Source organism: Chiroxiphia lanceolata, chromosome 2 (genome assembly GCF_009829145.1).
Source record: "Chiroxiphia lanceolata isolate bChiLan1 chromosome 2, bChiLan1.pri, whole genome shotgun sequence".
NCBI classification, from domain to species: Eukaryota; Metazoa; Chordata; class Aves; order Passeriformes; family Pipridae; genus Chiroxiphia; species Chiroxiphia lanceolata.
In genome coordinates, this window is record NC_045638.1 from 13,655,445 (window position 1) to 13,671,729 (window position 16,285).

Genomic DNA, 16,285 nt, shown 5'->3' on the forward strand with positions numbered 1-16,285 from the left:
ATCAGTCAGTCTATAATCCTTTTGGTTCCTTCTGCAGTTCTGCCATGCAGGTAGCTTTGTACTCATGTGCTTGAGGAGCTCCTGAATGTATTGCTTCACACAAAAAAAATAAAGGATAAAGATCTCAGATAACAGGCCCACAACCAAAAGAGCATAACATCTGAAATGCACTATCTACCAAAGCCCTTATTTAGCCTAATGTAACGTGGCAGTCAACATATCTGAAGCTAACTAAAGGCAAAACACCATTTCTGCACAGCACAGGTCACATCTTGCACAAACAGAGCAAGAGAGTGTTTTATGAAACACTCTCTATAAAGCACTGCTTGATCAGGCAAAATTTCAGAACTTAAAAAAGAAATTCAAGTTTAAACGACAAGCTACCCTAAGAAAGCTAATTAATGGAACAAAAAACCTGCAAGAAGTAATATCCTGAAACAAAGCTGGCTGCCCCATGGTACAGGGTAACCACAGACCTTAGTGTTGGGCATCTGTGTATGTTTTGGTTGTTTTGTTCTCAAGTCTCTGATGCACACGTTGCACCTGCTGAAGGAACTCACATGTGGGTTCTTTTCTCGTTTATGCTTAGACATTTCAAGGAAACATAATAATGGCAATTTTAATATAATTTTGTTGATAAAGAGAATTAGCTAAGCTTTCCTTTCTTCCCCAGTAATGTTATTCAATGAGATAGGTGAACATCACTAATTGAAGTCCATTAAAAAAGCTTTTAGATAAAAACAATGACACATTGAACGACTTCAAACTGAAAAAAATAAAACTATTAATGTGCTAATTTACATTATACATAACAGAGTACTAAGCTTAATGTATACTAAAACGACATTTTAGTCGTAAGTATTTGATACACAAGTATAGTCTGACATCCCTGTTGTCTTCTCAACACAGCCCTGGAGAGAGCATTTTTGCCATTTTTTAACCTACCAGACTGCATGAATGCAAAACATACTGTTCAAAAGCACTACATTCTACTCCAGATTACAATTCTGGCTTTTGCCATACAAAGTCTACCTTACAAATAAGGTAATTGTTATCCCACAGTACAAAACCACCTGCTATTTCAGATAGATTATTTTAAATGGATTGTCATAAGAAAACAAATTACTCACTCATCCAGGACATGAGGATCCTCAGGACTTTTATTTTCATACTCTAGAAGCTCAAGGAAACTCTGCATGTACCTGAAATAAACAAAAATGAGAAAGTTAAAATACTTAAACCTAAAATACTTTTGGAATTTCTTTAATTTTAAGACTACAGTGTCACCTAAAACAACAGAAGCATAATACAAAGTTCTCTGCAAAGGCTAAAATTAAGTGGGATGCTGCAACAAAGGGAAAGAAAGCAACTACAATATATTATATTGAGTTAAAAAGTATTACTTATGACCTTACAGTCCGCAATTCAGGAAAACTGCTATATAAATCCAGTTGAAGTTAACAGGAGCAAAACCTCTCCACTGATAGGTCTGTAATTTCAGACACCTAGTTTGTCCCTGATTTTCCTGCTCATGCACTCTTTACAGATGTTAAGTTTCTTCCCACGCTCCCATGAGAGCAATCCACTTTTCCTTCCAAAATAAAACTCAAGGGAGCACTCCCCAAAAGCCACACTAACAGGAGTGCACCAAGCTGGTCCTACCACAGTTCTCCAGGAGAGCACACCCATCCACATGCTCCCACATGTCCTCACACTGTATCGCAGGCCATGTGACACAACCCTCACTTTCACAGAAACACCTTACACAACACAGCTCCCTCCAGTCCAGACAGTCGGCTCACAGGAGATTAACTGAGGCTTAAAGCCACAGAGATACCACAGAGGACCCAAAGAAGATTTAAGGCAAAGAACCACTCAGCGTGAACACGGCCAGCCTGCTCTGCAGGACACCAGCCCAAGAGCAGCCCAAGATGCTGCCACCTCACATCACTGGGCCTCAGGACCAGGTATCTCCTATCCCCCCTGGGGTACGTTCATTTAGCAGTACAGATACAGCTTTAAAGACTACAGAATTGGAGCTGTTTCTTGAAGTAACTCACAAAAGGTATCAACAACACACACAAAAGGTAGGGTTTAAAGTCACCAGAAGGAGCTGTCATTCCACTCCTTTTGCCCTCCCTTTGCTCCTTACACTACAATATCAACACTAATCATATGTGCCTGTCAACAGCTGTAACTCCCTCCAATGCTGAAACAGACTGTTTAAAAAAACCAAACACACCTCTGTCACACATGAAAACAACTCACTGGAAGGTCTAAACAGCTAAAGGTACAGCACAAGAGCCTACAGAGGGAAAAAGCAAAACAAGTGACCAAGCAAAGCATTGATCAATGCTTTCCCCTTTCAGCAGTAGCAACTCAGTAGATCAGATCGGCTCAACAGAATGGCCTATGCATAAGCTCTTTTGGTACCAGTTCTGTGTTAAGACCAGCTTAATGAGGCTATTGAACTTCACCCTACATCTTCAAGCTACAGCAGAGTCAGCATTGTTGTTTACGTGACTCTCTCCAGAACCACCTGCTGCTTACTCCACTCCCATTTCAAGTTGCAACCACAGGTCACTTTGACATTCCTCAGGGAGAGTGACATTCCGTAGGGAGACTGACATTTTCAACAACAGTCAGCAGAGCAACACCAATTCCTGTCCCTCAGTGCGTTTGTGCACTCCTTCAGTCATCACAAATGATTACAGAAATCCCCCAAATGTTTGCCACTTACAAGTTAGGCAACTAGGTGATACCTCTAGTACTGCTTATTTTATAATGTGTTCCTTTATGCTGCTAAGAGATGGCACCAGTTTACAACCACCATCACACTCTCTGAACTCAGCTGCTCGACCTGCAACCATGGACAAATTATGATCATCCTCACTCCAAAGAGGTAAATGTTCTTCAACCCCGAACTTTGATAATATTATCAAAGTCCTGTTTCTGAAGGACACCAACACATTTGAGAAGCAACACAGCAGGTTACTACAGACCTCCTACCAGAAATCTCCAACATCAGCAGCCCTGTGCTGACACCATGGATAAAACAGCAATGAATGCTGCTGGTACTCAAGGTAGCTCACACCCGATTTTTGTGCTGTGTGGGTTGGACTGGTTGCCTATCATTACTGCTACAAGTTGCATTGAGATTCATACTCTCTGTTCGCTTACTGGGACTTTGATCCTAATTAGACTGCAGCCTCTGGAATAATTAGCCATCATTATTCCTGTGCTGAAGGATCAGCATTACTAGGATGTCGGGCAGGGGCAAGCCAAGTGTTTCTCTCATCTAATGCAGGACGTAATTGTGCAGAGAACAGTTTCAGTCAGAAAAAGACTAAAGCAGGTCTCAAGCACAAAAAAGCTGCCAAACATGGTCACCAGCCTTCAGTGCAACCAGCAGCCAAATACCTTCTGGGGTCATTACGCTGCAGGCTCAACATAGCACCAGTGAGGAATTCTGAAACAAAAGAAAATTACACTAACTAAATGTTCTAAGGAAATTTATAAATGTGCTGAAGTAACTACTCTTTAACCTCTGTGATGATGGAGAATGTATGAAAACAAGCAATGTTTTTCCTTTAGGGTTAACAACATTTAGATGTCTCTTTCTGATTCTAAAGTCAATGAATACTACCTTAGAAGTTCACTAGTAAAAGCACTGCATCCAGCCAGTCAGAGGGACTAGCTCAGAGAAGAGGTTCACTTCAAATCTAAGTTACTCAAATTTCTTCCAAGCCCTTGACTAAACAAAGCTAGGAAAAGGTAACCTTATGTCAAACAAATCCAACCCACTGCCCAATGCCTACCATTATATGTCACCCAGTCTGGGATACTGTAATACCCTGTGCATTATCTCAAGTCTCTCAATAAAAACTTAGAACTGCAAATGCAGTACATCTTCTTCTTTTATACAGGTGTGATCTCCAGTTTGTACATCAAATTCAGCCCCCCCCCACACTCCCTCCCAAACACCTCAAAATTAAAGAAATGAAGCAAAAATATGTTTAAAAGGAAATTCATGACTCTGGTTAGGATTAAGTAATTCACAGCATTGTCCTAACCACCACCACCATTACACTCTGCCAAAAGGTGAGCAGTCAGCAACACAGTTAATTCCTGTAACAGTGTGTGGAAAAGGTAATTCCCCTTTCATAAAATCCATCTATTTCCTTGCATTTGCTTTTGATTTGAATTGTGGGTGCAGATAGGAATAAATCCTATAGTTACCACCCTCATTTATCAAGCAATGAAAATCAAGACCTTGTGATGTTTAACCATAATTCACATAAAATTACCAGCCAGAAAGAAAAAAGGAGAAAAGTACTGGAATAATGCATGACTTGCTGTATCATTAGTAAATCAATACAACTATACAAGACACACATCTACCAAAAAAAATCCCAGCACATATGAAAAAAAGGGAACGTCAGTTATATTTTGCTGTCTTTAGTGAGTCATCAAAAGAAAAAATCAAAGCCAATGCCCTTCAAATCTGTTGTCTTTCTGGTGTTTAATTTTTTATCAGAATTCACTGCAATTCATCGGACAAGCTCTTTGGTTTCAAGCACCCTTTAGCCTTGTTCTTTTCTTAATTACTGCCAGGTAGATTGAATTCTTGTTAGTCTGCCAACTGCAGTAATTTTAGAATGGCACACTTCATATATGAAAGCACTGTAAATGCCCATAATGTTAACTTTGGATTTTCTTTTCTTTTTTAAGTCATACAAGATACTTTTGCTTTTTTCCTTGATGTGTATTTCACTAAGATATTCCTGTAGAATCACTCTAATACCAAAGCACTAAAAAGATAAAACAAATCTCCATGGTAACACAATCTTGTTAATATAGTCTCAATGTAGAAAACAGAGAAAGAAACAATTATTAATCCCCAAATTGTACTTATTTCTCTAATGGCTCTTTCCCAAGAGATAAATAGAAATGTATAGCATCTTCTAAGGAAAAGTGCTAAAGAAAAATAGAGAAATTTGGCCAGGGTTAAATAAAATGGGAATTTTACATATGACTGAGTAACACATTGCACAAACCTCACATTTACTTTAGATATTCTACAAGCTCTGACCTTATCCATTTTAAGGTTTTATTGTAACTATTTCCCCTCGTCACATCACATTAGTGACCATATCCTTTATTACACAATTGTGCCAAGTGTTCAATATCCTACCTGCAGTGCACTTCAGCTAGAGTGCCTAAAAAAGGCCCACTTCTTTGGAACTAGGAAGTTGCTCATTAATTCTGAAGAACTGACAAGGTGCTGATTGCTGACCTGCCTGCTATTTTGGAACCATCACAGTTCACAGCCAGGACATATTAACTGTGTTTTTATCTGGATTCAGTTTATTCCTTCCCTTGCTATCCACACAAAAGATACACATAAACAGAGTTATAAACTCAAACTGAGACAGAGCTCATGTTTTACCTTCGCACAGACTGAAACACAAACCCGTTATTTTTGGTTTGTTCACAGTTCACTCTCGGGGTAATGCCAGCTCCATTCCTGAAAACACGACTGACCAGCACAGAGGAAGGACAGCGGACTCGCCACTCCTCAGTGCTGCACACATCAGGCTGAGGAACCCAGAAAGGAAGGAGAAAAAAACTGAACAGTGCACCTTTCCTGGGAGCAATCGGGCAATCAGCTGTAAATTCTGTCAGGCAGGGAAGCGCAGTCAAGGAGCACGGCACAGGAAGCAAAGTGCCTCCAGCACGGCCATGGAGATGGATGGATTAGAGAACCGAGGGAACAGGGATTGCCTGAAGCAGGGAGCATATTCTCAGAACTGACAAAATGAGGTGGCTTCCCAAGGGAACCATAAAGGCCAAGGAAATTCACACAATCCAGAATGTTTGATGCCTGGATGGAGAGAGGATTGATAGGAAAGGATCCATGCTGTACTGTAGGCAGGGTTAACTTGCTTTCTGATTCCACTGAAACTAAGTTCCATCTATTTACAGAGCCTATTTAATTTAAAAGTCCAATAAAACCCACTTTAAAGATTAGGACTTTCTGGTATCATTTTCTGGCATGCTGACATTAAGGAATAGACTGGGAACTCAAATTTTAAAGCTCCAGTTTATTTGGAGTCTCACCAAAAGCACATAAAAAAGATTTCTGGTGTGAAGTGGTAGCAGAAAAAAATCATAAATATGCTTGTGACTACATAAATTACTGAAAATTAGCAAATAAACATGTTAAAGTGAATGCATTAAATGTTCTTGCTCACTTGTGGCAAATGTACATCATATTTTTGTTTGCATATTAATAAACTGCCAAGCTTCCTCAACCTATGGCATAGCAAAACCAAAGGATCATGAAACCTGACCTGAAAAAAAAAAAAAACTTTCTTGCAGTGTTTTTGAAGCGCATTAAGACAAGGTTTTTTAATTTTAAAAGTTCACAAAACAGCTGAACAGCTAAATTTATATTTACTTACTCTGCTGCATAAAATTCAGGAATCTCTCTCTCTCTCTCCCTCTCGGTATGTCTAAGCTTTAGGTTAAGAATCTATAAATACATTTCAAAACCTGCCATCAGCATAGCTGCATAATACTCAAGGTCACTCACACTGAAGTTTGTAAAACTCTTTAGCTTCTATAAAGACCAAAATAAAACTTAAAGGATTAATTTTGACCAAGGTTCATCACCTGGACTTACAAACTACAGGTAAATGTTTAATAAAGCAAGTAAAAACCTCTGAATAGAAAAATAAGAACTATGATCTTTAAAGTCTACATCAGGAAAAAAGATGCTACAACTGTTTTTGATAATTCTGACATCAGATCAAAAATATTCTTCCTCATCTCAGTGAAGATACTCCTTTTCACAAAAACTGTTAGTTAACTGTGGATCCAAATTAGAAGATCATTATGGAAAACATTTTTATTTCAAACTTTCATCTCTGGGTCGGATATTTTAGCCCATTAAATTAACTATTGGTCTACAGCTGTGATTCTGCAAATCACATTATCATAGAACACTTGATACTGGGTTTTTCCTCCTTTTTTAATCAGTACTGTATTGTGGCCATAGAAATCAACACGAGTCCTCAAATCTCAAACAAAAATTCTGAAGGGGGCATCCACTCCAAAAACCCATTCAGTTCCTTTGCCAGAAGTGATCCAAATGTTGTTTGGTCTGCATTAGCAGGGCAGAAGCTTATGCCACAGCACAGATATTTGGACTAGAAGAATTATGCAGTAGAGTCACTACAGAAAAATTATTTCCTCTTCTTCATTCACTGATCTGTCAACATTTCACTAAAGACAGCTTCACAAGTCATCCAGATTAGAAAAACCCAGAAGGCCTACATATTATCCATTCTTTCCTATTTGGCATAACAACTGCCAAAGACATCAGGAAGATGATAAAAGGCTTCGAACCTTGCAAGCTGCCACTTAACCACAAAATGATTATTATTGTGTGGCTCCAGAGCATTTACACTTATTTGAAGCACTTAATCTCTATTTCCAAAGTGGTCATCCAGACAGATAGTATTACCTTTCACAGACAAACACAATACCACATATCCTAATTTATATTTTCTAAGTCTGAAGTCTGATAAATAAGAAACCCAACCCAGTAGTCAATGTACAGCCAGCACGGAAGCTCTTGGCTCAAGGGTTATGACTGAATTTAACACAAGCTACATTAGCTGCTGCTGTAGTAGAATAAGCTGCTATTCACAAAGGGAAGTCTGTTGTATACTGCGGAGATATTTTGGATCAAGTATTTGTAGATAAAGAGACAATAAATGCCCCATGAACAACAGTTTTTTAGAGCTTAGTACATACAAGGCAGGAGTCTCCAATCCTCACTGAACATGTAAGTAGGCTAGAAATTAATTACTGTGGAAAAGATGACAGGACTTTGAATCACTTTGGATCTACACTAGTTACTACAACAGAGAATGTTGTTGACTGGATGACATCAGATTTCTGACCCATTCCATAACTTCCACTGAATAGCAGGTTATGTTTCTAAAGATTTAGAAATGAGAAGAACAGGAGGTTTAAATTTTCTCTCACCATTTTTGACAAAGGAAGAATAAGGAGAAAGAAGGAGCTATTTCAAGTCATGAGTGCAATACAGTAAGGAATGTTTAAAAACCTTGCTCTTCAAGTTATTGATTCATTCTGATTACCTGGGAGACAAGAGTATGCTTTTATTGACTTACAAGACTAACTTACAAATTATTACCTAAGATCCATATTAGAGTATTTACTTAACATTAGACAGAAGAAAATGAAACTTCATTTGACAAGACACATACACTATCAACAATTCAAGGCAGAAAACAGATTCAGAACAATTCAATCTTGTTGCAAGCAGAGCAACACACAATGTTAGTTTTACAATCATTTTTCAATGCACTTTTCCTAAACTTACCAGCTCTGTACTAGCCCAACTGAAGGCCTGTTAAGTAAGTTATCAGGCAACAAATTGACTTCTCTCATGGTGTTTGCCAGTCGCACAGGGAGTTCCTTCCGCAGAAACATGTATGACGTCTTCTCACAGGCATTGTCACGACCTGTCAGAGGAAGGAAAAACAGATGCCCATTGCAGCAGATCAAAGTTCAGACTTCCCAGTGCTAGAAGATTTAAAAAAAACTTGTGAAACTAAATACAGTTTTAAAACTATTTCAGTGCTCACCTTCACTTCCCTCTCACTCCCAAGACGTATATTAAACTTTTACCTTCCTAGAGGGTAACCATTTTTGTCTGACATTTTTCCTCATTTCACATCATCTCATCTTCTCTCCTATAAACAAAAATCTCTCATCCTAGAGATAAAATTCATCAAATATCAAATATTTGATATTAGCTGGAAATAAGACCCCAAAATACTAACTTTTATCAGTACAACTTTTATACTACAGTGAGCTTTTAAAAAGTGAATACTGCACACATAACTGCGGGTAAGGAGTGAAAACAAAAGACAAAGCAGCATGACAACAGTTCAATGACATTTCACATCTGTCACAAGTTCTTCAAACTTACTAAGTACTTAAACATTTGAGCAGCACCTGGAGGGAGCAGCAAAGGTCACAGCCCTCCTAGGTCTAGCCTACAAAATTCTCACCAGCAACCTGAAAGGAATGTGCAGTACTCATCACCACATTCCCATTCGGAAAAGCAGCAGCTGAGATTATCTTTGACTCTCACTTTTTAAACAGATTTTTATCCAGTACAGTATTTTGAAAATAATGTGTGTATATATATATATATGCATAAAAATCCAAAACAGTCAGAAAGTAAATAAATGGATCCAGCAAAGTAACAATACTTCCCTGGAGACCTAGTTAAAATAGTGATAATTCTCTGAAGCCACCCTACACAAACCAAAAGACATGACTAAGAGCAATCTTAAGCTAAATTAGTTACTAAAGATACATATAAAATTTTAACTACAAATATTTAAAAGCGAGAGATGTTAAGACACTTGCCCCAGTAGTTCACATGGGGGACCAGACCTGACTTGACAGTTTTTCGTATTTTGCAGCATTTCACAAGTGGAGGAAGTCTCCATCATACCTAATTTCCAAAGAGTCCAAGTAAATAAAAATAAAAAAAATAAAATAAATAAAAATCCATGTTTTACTTGTAATGAACAGTCAGTATTCTGCTTTCATCTAAAAAGACAGCAAATGCCTTTTGTGATGATAACCAGTTCAACTGCCTGCACAATTTGTGAGTGAATGGAAGAGCCATAAATTATGTTCAAGCAAACCAGAAAGTGTTAAAAGCACTGCCAGGCACATAATCACTGAGATTCGCAATTTGAAATACTCAAGTACAATGCAACCAGCACAATCAAAGTGATACTTTTTAAGGCAGTGCCATTATAATCACAGTTTTCACTTTCTTATCATAGGTAATGTGCATTGACAGATTAGTTCCCAAACCCTAACACAAGCTTGAGGAATATGCAGGAAGGATTATGGTTTCATTTTTTTTCTTGCTCATTTAGGTATCTTCAATCAGTGGATCATTAAATTCTGTTAGTGTCAGCAATTCTATTATAGTTCTTCCAGCAAACATCTGGACTTATTTTACTTACTCTCTTTCTCACATCTCCAATTACAGACACGCACATGCTGTCAAAATTAGACAAAGGAAACAAGACATTACGTTGTTTTCTGTAAAGTACAGTAATGATTTCAGAGTTCAATCCTTCAAGTAAGTGAGATATTAATACTAATAGAGATACTAATAGAGGACAGACGCTTGTCTGTCCACAAGTCACTGTATAAGCATACAGTAGGTCTTTCAAGACTGTGGCTGGACAGCAGGAAAGACTGACTAGCTCACCCTATATCCTCTGAGCTGGAAAACCCCTCGGAACAAAGACAACAACTGCTTCTTCCCAACAGTGACTGAGAGCAAGTTCTGTTATTTTCTGGGCAATAAAAAGCAAAAGGAATGAAAGACAGCCCAGACAGTAAAGGACTCTCAGCTGCTGCAGGTCTGTGAAAGGTCGTGGGGGCCCGTCACAGACACAGTCCCCAGGTTTGTGCAAGGAGACAACAAAAGCTGCTACTGCAAAGCAGGACTGGTAGAAGGGACCCACTTCCTCTCCTTCCCCAAGCCAGGGCACATCTCTATTCAATCTGTCTCACTCCAGCAGATTTAAACTGTCTCTTTTTAAGGAGTTGCCTTGCCCTGTTGTACTGCTACATTTTAGGTACAGAGCCCTTTGGGGTCCCTTTGCACGCTCAGTGCAGGGAAAGGAAAGGAAGCTCTGGTCAAACCCTTCCTAACTTGCAAGTTTCCTTTAGCGTAACTTCAGTTCATCTTTTTGGTTTGGAGCACGTGGTCAATGCATCATCTGCTCAGCTGCAGGCAGGGTTGCTTCAGCTACTAACATAAGGTCAGCTACCTGCCTGCCAGACAGCACTTGCCTGGGAAGAGAGAATGGCTACTCACCAGGATCAGCAGTAATTAGAGATCCTCCAACTTCCAAAGCAAAAGCAAACTGTGTCCTAACAGCTGCTGTTCCTCACAGCAACAACTGTACAACCACTTCCACGAAAACGAGTAACATCCTGCTAAGTAAAGAAACCTCCTAAGTCTAGAAGTTAAGTATTTTCTTAATATAATTTATCATACACAGGCCTGATAAATTATATGATAGTTGTATGTATGATAAAGTTCATCTAAGTTTTAAAGATATTTCCAGAAATAGCATTCTAATAAGCTGCAATGAGACTTTAGTAGGTTTAGCCTACAGTCAGACAAATTTTTTTCAGAAGTTGGCTTTATCTGTGCTATTAGTTCCACCTTTTTCAAAATATACAGCATTCTTTCTTGATTTTGTTATGACTCCAGCTGAGTCAATAAGCATTGCCAGAACCAGGCTTTTGTCTTAAACACCACAGGCTAAAGCCAGTTTAAATCTAACAGTTTCAATTCAAGGGAATTTGAAGTCACTCTCTCGGGGTTAAAGTGTAAGTTAAATTTGTGAATTATCTCTCCTTGATTTATGCTGCAGCCCTCAAGAAGTTACTCAATACTACAATATATAAAACAATGACCCGCTCACCTTGGTATGAAATCAAATTCATCTTATACCCTAGTGCAAACTACATTGTACCAGGCATCAAGGGCTGTATTTAGCTTTCTTTCCAAACTCTTTAAAAGCATGCTTTCAAAAAACTGAAAATGAAAATATTTGAAGACTCAAAGTGAAACACTTCTTACCAAGAAAGCCAAGAAAAAAGGAAAGCAAGACATCACATGATATACTGGTTTCACAATTTTACACATACTATCAACACATGTGTTTCCCAATGTCTGTAAAACAGCAATGCTTGATTTTGATTGAACGATAATTCAGTTTTGTGGCTTTAAGTGGAAAAATTTTGCAGACCAATTTCTTAAGTCAGGCATTGAAACAAGTTTCCTTCAATGAAGAGCATCACATCAGGGCAAGACAAAGAACAAACCATATGGAATATGACCCCTTTGTTACAGACCTGCTCTACTGCAGGGAGCAAAGCAGCCCCGTACTACTCTTCACTGTAGAAAATAACCTTATAAAGGAACTATGTTTTCTAAGAGATTAGGTTTTAGTTCAGGGTCAAGAGGCTAGATTATCTTCAATGAGAAGAGGTTATAATTCCAAGCTGATTTAAAAACTCCCAGATCGTATCTATGCCATGTGCAACTTAAATCCAGAATTTGACCTGAGGATAAAAGAAAAACACCCAAAACATCCAACTTTACTGGTATATTACATCAATTTCCAAGTATCTTCCAGAATGTAGATGGACCAAGCAGAAATCCAGACAACAACAACAGTAAAACAGTCTGGGACACAGGAATGAATCATTCTGATTGGACTGACCTAAGAATAAATATATCAAGGATACAGTAACACTCTTCAAAGCCTTACCATTCCCTACAGAGAAGGCAGCAGCAACCTTGTCCAACAAGAGCCAACCAACTATTAGACTCAAACTGCAGAATATTCAAGTCAGAATAAGTTGCAGAAGCTCCTTGATGGTAAACATTGTGAAAGACAGCAACCTGCTCTTATTTTTAGCCAACTCTTTTACTAGCGAAGGTAAATATCTGACTAAAATTACATTAAGCCAGTTGATTCAGTCTCCAAAATGGAGATTACACTGGACACTGCCTAATATTCTTTGTGGTCCTAATTGTCTCATGACCCAAAGAGGAAGAAAGATCACCTAATGTCTTATCAATCACCTGCAAGAAGGTGGCAGTGCAATTTTGCACAGGGAGAGAAGTGAGCAAGAAGTAGGAACTCTGATGAAAGTCACAGTTAGCAAAAACACAGCATAGATGGCATAAATTAGGTTATACAATAATAGCTACTTTGACAGAAAAATGGCAATAGAGAGCAAGATATTTGTGAAGAAAGTAATCTTCAAATTATTACTATTGCACGCATACCTAGTGCAAAAACTGAAAGAAATGTCAAGTGTCACCACAGTAGGTCTTTAAAAAGACTTTAAAAAAAGGACTGTTTAATAAACCTTCTACTGTCTTCAACCTTCTGAACCATCTTACCTGTCTGGGCTAATCAGTCACCCTATACAAAAGTCATATAGAAAAGCACATTCATGACCTACTCTTGGGATTTCTAAATTGTCAGGTCAAAACTAGTACCAGATTGTGAGACCAATCTTGAGACTCTTTTGTTTAAGAACAAGTCAGTGTAATGGACTGACAACAGATACAGCCTTAAACTCAGTGAAAATGAGAAGATACATTAGTCAAACAGTGATTTCCTGGACTTTACATCAAACTAAGGTCAGTGAAGAATATTCTATGGACAACTTTCCACCTAACAGCCTTACACGTGACAGAAACAAGCCAGGGTTTATAATAATACAGTGGGAATGGTACCTGTACAAACACTGCTACATTTGGAACAGTCACCACCTACAAGAGAGTGAATATCTCTAAATGATGATGGATTTGCTTATGCAGTGAAGTATGATACATCTGAAGAATGATTTGACTGCCCTTGCTCATGTTTAAGCTGAAAAATGTAGTTAAACTTACTACAATAAGAGTAATACGTTCAAATGTCATTAAAAAATTCATACACAAGGTGATATTTAATATTAAATATTAAATTAATTTTCTTAGATATGAAAAAGTGTTAGACCTTTCCACCAAAAAATAAATCATGCCAATTATTCAGTTAGACAGGTATCAGAGGGGGAAAAAAATTAAGAAAAATATATGAATAAAACACAACTCACAACCTTTAAGGTAATGTGGGTCACAAAAGCAAGTTTGAATGCACTAGGTCTTCTAAATGTAACACCATCAGAGGGGAAAAGATAAGAAGCGGAATGTTTCGGGGTTATATATCAATATTATCACTGGTGGACCTTCCATCCAAAGGAACTCAGGAAACAGTTCTACTGTCAGACAGTTTTCCCTACTACTTTATTTTCTCCTCTCTGAAGTTCAACTCTTCTCTGAACATTTACTCATCTCCTCTATTTTTCTCTTTCACATTTCACCCCACAGTGCTAAGAAACGAAAAACAAATTAGGCAACTCTTGGAAAGTTGGACTCAGAGAAAACTTTTGTTCTGGGTCCTGCAACAAGAGGCACAAACAGTGTAGAGGCCATTCACACACATACAGCCGACCTGATTCAATTATGGCAAATTCTACAAATGGCCAGAGCAATACTGTGCTGTCCAAGACTGAGATTACAAAAGGATTAGTTCCATATGGAAGGCTGTACACAAACCTCCATTTTGCTGCAGAAGAGCGCAGAAACTCAGTATGAGACCATGAACTCTGGTTCCAAAGCTCTCGGTTCAGCTGCCAGATTCCCACAGTCATGAATACCCATTTGAGAACAGACTACAGCAACAGCCCTTCACAAGTGATGATCAAAGTCACCTACTTCGAAAACCTAATGTGGCTGTCACATCCCCAGCAGTTACTGAGCTGCCAAGGTCACATCATAAAAGCATCAGTAGTTTCTGAATATTAACACTTATCTGTCATAGGAGACAGGAAAAGAAGAAACTAAGTGCTCCTTTTAGTCTTTCCACTGCACTCCAAGGTCTAGTTCTCACCATTAACATGTATGGAATGCCAGAGACATTAGATACTGTATTACTTCGAGACTCAAAAGCAGCAAAGTCCCACCTGTTGTGCATCAGAGACAAGAGACTCCATTTAGAATCCATAAAAACAAGATCAGAAGCCTTTCATTGTGAAACTACTACTACTGCTTTTAGATAGGGCAAAAGGAAGACAGACAAGAAGGCAGGAGTGATGGACCATACCTACTCTCTTGAGCTTCTGGGACACTTTATAGCTCCTGTACAGGCAAACAAAACAAAAACAAGTGAAGCAGTGACATGCAGAAATCCTCAAAAGCATACACATAAAGATCTATGCATCAGAGCAGACTGAGCAAAGGCTAAAATAAATAACTTACTGCTGAAGCTAGGAAAACAGAACTTATGAAAGACTGTTGAATTCCAGCGATTACACACCATTTCAGGAGCATGGCCTATTTATTAAAAGACAAACAAGCTATGCTCGCACAGTCCCAATAAATGTGGCTACAAAACAAAACCTTGCAAAACAACCCCAACTCCAAAAGTATTCCTATTGCCCAACAGAAACAATGGCATTTTTAGCATACTCTGTAGGTATTTATCTCACCAACCACTAAAAATACCAATCCCATAAAGAGCATACAGGGTTGGTTGGTTTGTTTGTTTGGTAAAAGACGGCTTTGTAAAACCCAACAAAGACGATGAAGCAGAGGGAAAAAGAACACACACACATCACTGGAGATGGTGAATCCTGCCGACCCTTCCTCTCTACCACAGGCTGTATCTAAGAAATCTGTATTTTAAAACTGGACCTACCACGTTGTTCTACAGAACAGCAACCACAGCCCACACAGCTGTTCTGACACAGGGAGCCTGAAGAGGGACAAATTCAAGGATCTGTCCCACACTACCCTCAGGTACTAAGCCTGTTTTTGGACATCTCAGAACTAAGCTTCAGCCAAAGTTCCATCACAGCTCTCTAAGGCTACTTCCATAAACCCTTGCAATTGTTTCATGCAAATGCCCTGTTTTAAGGGCATGGTTTCATTCTGCACATATGACTGGCATATTAAGAGACTGATTCTACATCAGTAAGGAAACTGGAGAAACTCTGAAGTTTCAAAAAATGAAACTTGAAGAATTAAGGACAAAATTTTTTTTTTTTTAGATTTTACTGAACTATAATAAACTTATCACTTTTATGAAATCTGAACAATTAAGGTCTGTTAAACAACTGCTGCCAGAAAATCAGGTAAAGCCAGAGGAACTGAAGTCTGCAAGTAAACTTTCCCACATTTTCCTTCCCTTCTTCAGCCCAGTTCCCATGACTAGTTGGGCCTTTGCAGGCTATGGAGAAGGCACACTGCGAGGTGCTCAAGTCTTCTCAATTTACATGATTTATGTTCAGAGATGAGAACCCAGCTGTTAACACTGTGCAACCATTGATTTCCACATTTCCACTGTGTCATTTCATTGCTAAGTACAGTCCAAACTGGCAAGCTCACATACTAGTTAGCTTTGCAGTTAAACTTTCCAACAGTCATTTGAAACAGCATATGGATAAATCCAGAGCTGGAGTACTGAAATAGTAGAGCTTAAGAAACCATTTCATATTTATGTGATTCAAATAACAACAGATTCAAGGACTCTTTGACTGCCAGGGAAACTTCAACACTTACTTTCTACTCCAAAGG

The 16,285-nt window shown here is 38.5% G+C and overlaps 1 protein-coding gene across 4 annotated transcripts in view; it reads right to left on the minus strand.

Moving 5' to 3' along the window:
• Positions 1-16,285, minus strand: part of PDK3 (pyruvate dehydrogenase kinase 3) — a 52,007-nt gene that overhangs the window by 24,692 nt on the left and 11,030 nt on the right. The window contains exons 1-4 of one of the 4 annotated variants that reach the window (XM_032681049.1): positions 10,955-11,003; positions 10,089-10,125; positions 8,417-8,558; positions 1,131-1,202 (exon numbers count right to left, since the gene is read on the minus strand). In XM_032681049.1, the coding sequence (XP_032536940.1) occupies positions 1,131-1,202; positions 8,417-8,526 (182 nt within the window). In that variant the 5' untranslated portion in view covers positions 8,527-8,558; positions 10,089-10,125; positions 10,955-11,003. Of the gene's footprint in view, positions 1-1,130; positions 1,203-8,416; positions 8,559-10,088; positions 10,126-10,954; positions 11,004-16,285 lie in introns of those variants that run through there. The other 3 variants (XM_032681048.1, XM_032681050.1, XM_032681047.1) reach the window with 3 other exon arrangements.